This window comes from Atta cephalotes (assembly GCF_000143395.1).
Source record: "Atta cephalotes unplaced genomic scaffold scaffold00024, whole genome shotgun sequence".
In the NCBI taxonomy this organism is placed as follows: Eukaryota; Metazoa; Arthropoda; class Insecta; order Hymenoptera; family Formicidae; genus Atta; species Atta cephalotes.
In genome coordinates this window covers 3,483,335-3,487,105 of record NW_012130088.1, presented here as the reverse complement: position 1 = coordinate 3,487,105, position 3,771 = coordinate 3,483,335, and the positions used below count along the sequence as shown (strand labels likewise).

The 3,771-nt window shown below is 25.3% G+C and overlaps 1 protein-coding gene across 1 annotated transcript in view; it reads left to right on the top strand.

Annotated features, from left to right (window-relative positions):
• LOC105620117 (profilin) overlaps positions 1–3,565 on the top strand; it is an 11,188-nt gene extending 7,623 nt beyond the window's left edge. The window contains exon 2 of the mRNA XM_012201623.1: positions 3,296–3,565. Coding sequence (XP_012057013.1) covers positions 3,296–3,565 — 270 coding nt within the window. The remainder of the gene's footprint in view (positions 1–3,295) is intronic.
• Positions 3,566–3,771: the final 206 nt, after the last annotated feature.

Here is a 3,771-nt window from a genome sequence, read left to right as displayed (position 1 = left end):
TATAAATGAAAGTTGTATGAATAAGATTATATTTTTATTTATTAACATATTTTAATCGTTTATTTTATTTGTTATTATTTTTATTTGTTATTATTTTTATTGCTAAAAATAAAAATTTTTTAAAATAAAATTCTTTAAATATTCAAAGTAATTTATGCAAAGTTTCATTGCGATTCACTAATTAATTACAAGATAGTTAAAGATATAGAACAAAATATAATAATATTTTGTTTATTTATAACTAGTTCATGCATCGCAATCTAACTCTATATAATAATCTTCAATCTAACTCTATAAAATAATCTTGAATATATTATGTGCTTATATTAAAAAATTGAAATTTGTGTCATTTATTTTATACATTTCCATGCATTTTTATTAGAGCATAGATTTAAAAAATACTACTATTTAATAAAATAATTTATGATCCAATAAACGGCCAAATTTGTATTATTCGTATTATTTTTAAATGTGATTTAGAATAATTTAATAGGTATTTTTTTCATAATTTTATTATTATTTTGAAAAAAATATATAAAGCATCCTAATGCTACAAGTCACATTGAAAAATATGTAATAATAATATGTAATAATATGTAATAATAAATATGTAATAATAATAAATATGTAATAATAATAATTATTATTAATTTACTCTCTCTTGCACTTTTTAATTAATTTATGCATTTATTTTAGATGCAATATTAATAATATTTAGAATATTGTTTTCATGTTATATATACTTATATGAATAAATAATCAGACGTGATGTAATTCATGAATAATTAATATTTAATATGTGAATTGAAAACAAATATCTAAAGCTTTCAAAAACGTGACTGTTCGTATAATACATCTTCGAAACTTATGAAAATCTTTTTTATGTCGAAGTATGTCCTTTTAAGATTACAAAAGATTGCACTAGTCCACTTTCAGTGCATAGAATTTCTTCAATTTGCTTCTTTTTAGTTTCTATAATAGTGGGAATATTAGCAGGTGTATGAAAAGAATTTTTTTTCAGATGTTAAAATTATTATTAATCATTAATCAGTATTCGTTATAATTTATAAATTAATATACCTTAACTTGTACAATAACTCCACTTCGACTATATTCAATATTAGGCTTTCAGTTAATCGTTCTTTTTATGTATCCCAATTTTAAAGCAATAATGAAAATAATAAGTATTATTTAGCATAGAATCTGCAATGATGCCAATGTATATAAATGCACATAATATTGAAAAAATCAAGAAATACTGCTTAGTAAATACGCAATACTTGTTAGCGAATAAATATGTTATTATAATTATTAAAATACTTTACCTATAGTAACACAATACAAATAATGTTATTAACTTTTCAATATTTTTTGTCTTTTATGATTTCCAAAAGTAACAAATCGCTTTGAGATTTGCTAATGAGTAGTAATTTCTCAAATACAGTTTTGAAATTTAAAAATATTCTTGATTATAATTATTTGGAAACTTTTTCTTAAAATCGTTATTAATCTAAATAAATTATTTATAAATAACCTTATTTATAAACAACTAATTATATATACAATAAATTATTTATAAACAACTATAATGTAAACTTATAAGTAAATTTAATATACATCATATATATCATTAAAAATTCTTTCGAATGTTTTATAATTGGACAATTTAAAAGTATTTGTTCAGGTTTTTGTTTGAAAGAAATATGTTTTGTTTAATGTGTAAAAAGTCGCTTCCCACTTTCCAGAGATTCCGATTATTTCGTAGTCATATAAAATCTGCGTTGTTTAGCTCTATAATAAAATAAATGAAATTGTTTTAATAAATTTTCAGCAAGAAAAAAGACTTCAAACACTAATAAAATTCTTTCTATTATGATAACTACAAATAGAATAGATAATATTATTTTGTAATATTATCATTTTGATAAATAGTTATTCATTAAATAAATTTTATTTTTTGCCAAAAGTTGAATATTAGTAATCATCGATGATACATGGCATGAAACTGCACCTGAGATTTCCACATTCTTTAACAAGATTCTTTCCTAAACCGTCAACATGATAGAATTCCAACAGTCCGTGAAATGTAATTTTATTTTTATACTTGTCGACTAATTTATCTCTGGCCACTCTACATCTATTACCTTTTGCCTGAGTTATATTTTCTTACAGGTGGAATATAATCAATTTCTTTTACTTCCTTAGAAAATTTTTATTATATTATCCGAATTGTCACTTGTAAGATGGCTAAAAAAATTTATTAGAATTGTACAAATATAACATAAAAAGTACAGTATAATATATGTATGAAAATAATATTTTACATTTGTAATAGAGTAATTGAATTTTTTAATGTCTATATTAATATAACAATCAGCAAAAAGCAATGCCCATACCGGAAGCTGGATTTTGAGTGCTTTAAATAATTTTATGTGAATTTATGTACATAGCTTAGCGCCGAGACACTACCAGTGTCTTCAAATACCACATCTCTTCGAATTATGCGCTGAAATAATTTTTCGGACTTATAAACGCAACTACCATAGCAATATTACAAATTAAATTGCTTAGGAATTTAATAATTTGATGCTTAATTGGCATTATTGAAAATCTTATTGAAAATCTGTAAATAAATTTATTACGAAAAATATTACCTCAGTCGGGAATCGAACCTGGATTTCTAGCATTCCATGTTAAGACGTTTGTATGGGTAATCATTGTATAGTAGATTCAAGTAATTATTGTAAAAATTTTTAAATATAATGAAAATTTTTTTCCATGCAAAAATTTATATCATAATTAGATAAGATTTATATTATACTACTTTGTAATCTTTTAATTATAGTATAATTTTGATGATTAATTCTAAAAAGATGAATTTATACAAAGTACATATTATGTCTTAAATTAAAATTCTTGTATTTATATTATATATCTGATCCATAAGAAATGATTATGCGACAATTGACACAGAATGCCATTATATTATAATTACAGTGCGATATTGCTGTTACAGCTTTAGGCCTACGTTCCAAGATCAGCAAGTAACTTTTTTGCTGAACTAAAAAATACATGTAAATTCATGTAGAAATGTTATCAGACATAGATTCAGCTTTGACCGAATAAAAGTTTTTTTCATTTGTTTGTGTTAGAATAATTATGATTCTTCTACGATAAGGAAAGCCGTAATTTTTCCAGATGACTTCCGGGATACATATATAATACATATGTGAAACGATCTTCGTGTAGCTTAAGCATGATATGCTGTGTACAAGAGATTTTTCTTTATTTCTAGGTAAGTAAAGAAGAACTCGCGAAATTAGTGCAGAGTTTCGAAGAGCAAGACATCCTGACGTCGTCCGGGGTTACCTTAGCTGGTAATAGGTACATCTACTTGTCGGGCACGGACCGTGTGATAAGGGCAAAACTTGGCAAAGTCGGCGTCCATTGCATGAAGACGACGCAAGCCGTAGTTGTCTCTCTGTACGAGGACCCCATACAACCACAGCAAGCCGCATCTGTCGTTGAAAAACTGGGCGAATACCTCGTGTCCTGCGGCTATTAGGTCAGTATGTAACAATAACTTTCAGCTTGTTCAGCTTGAAGTAATCATCGCCATCACGAAGAGTTAGCGCTTTATTATAGGAACTCAAAGGTGTAGAGTGAAATTCGTTATCAGTTAGAAAATTCTCTCTTTCTTATTTTGGGAGATGTTTTATTATATTAGGTGTACAACTTTGCTTCCGCCATTTTCCTATAGATGGTTTAGTA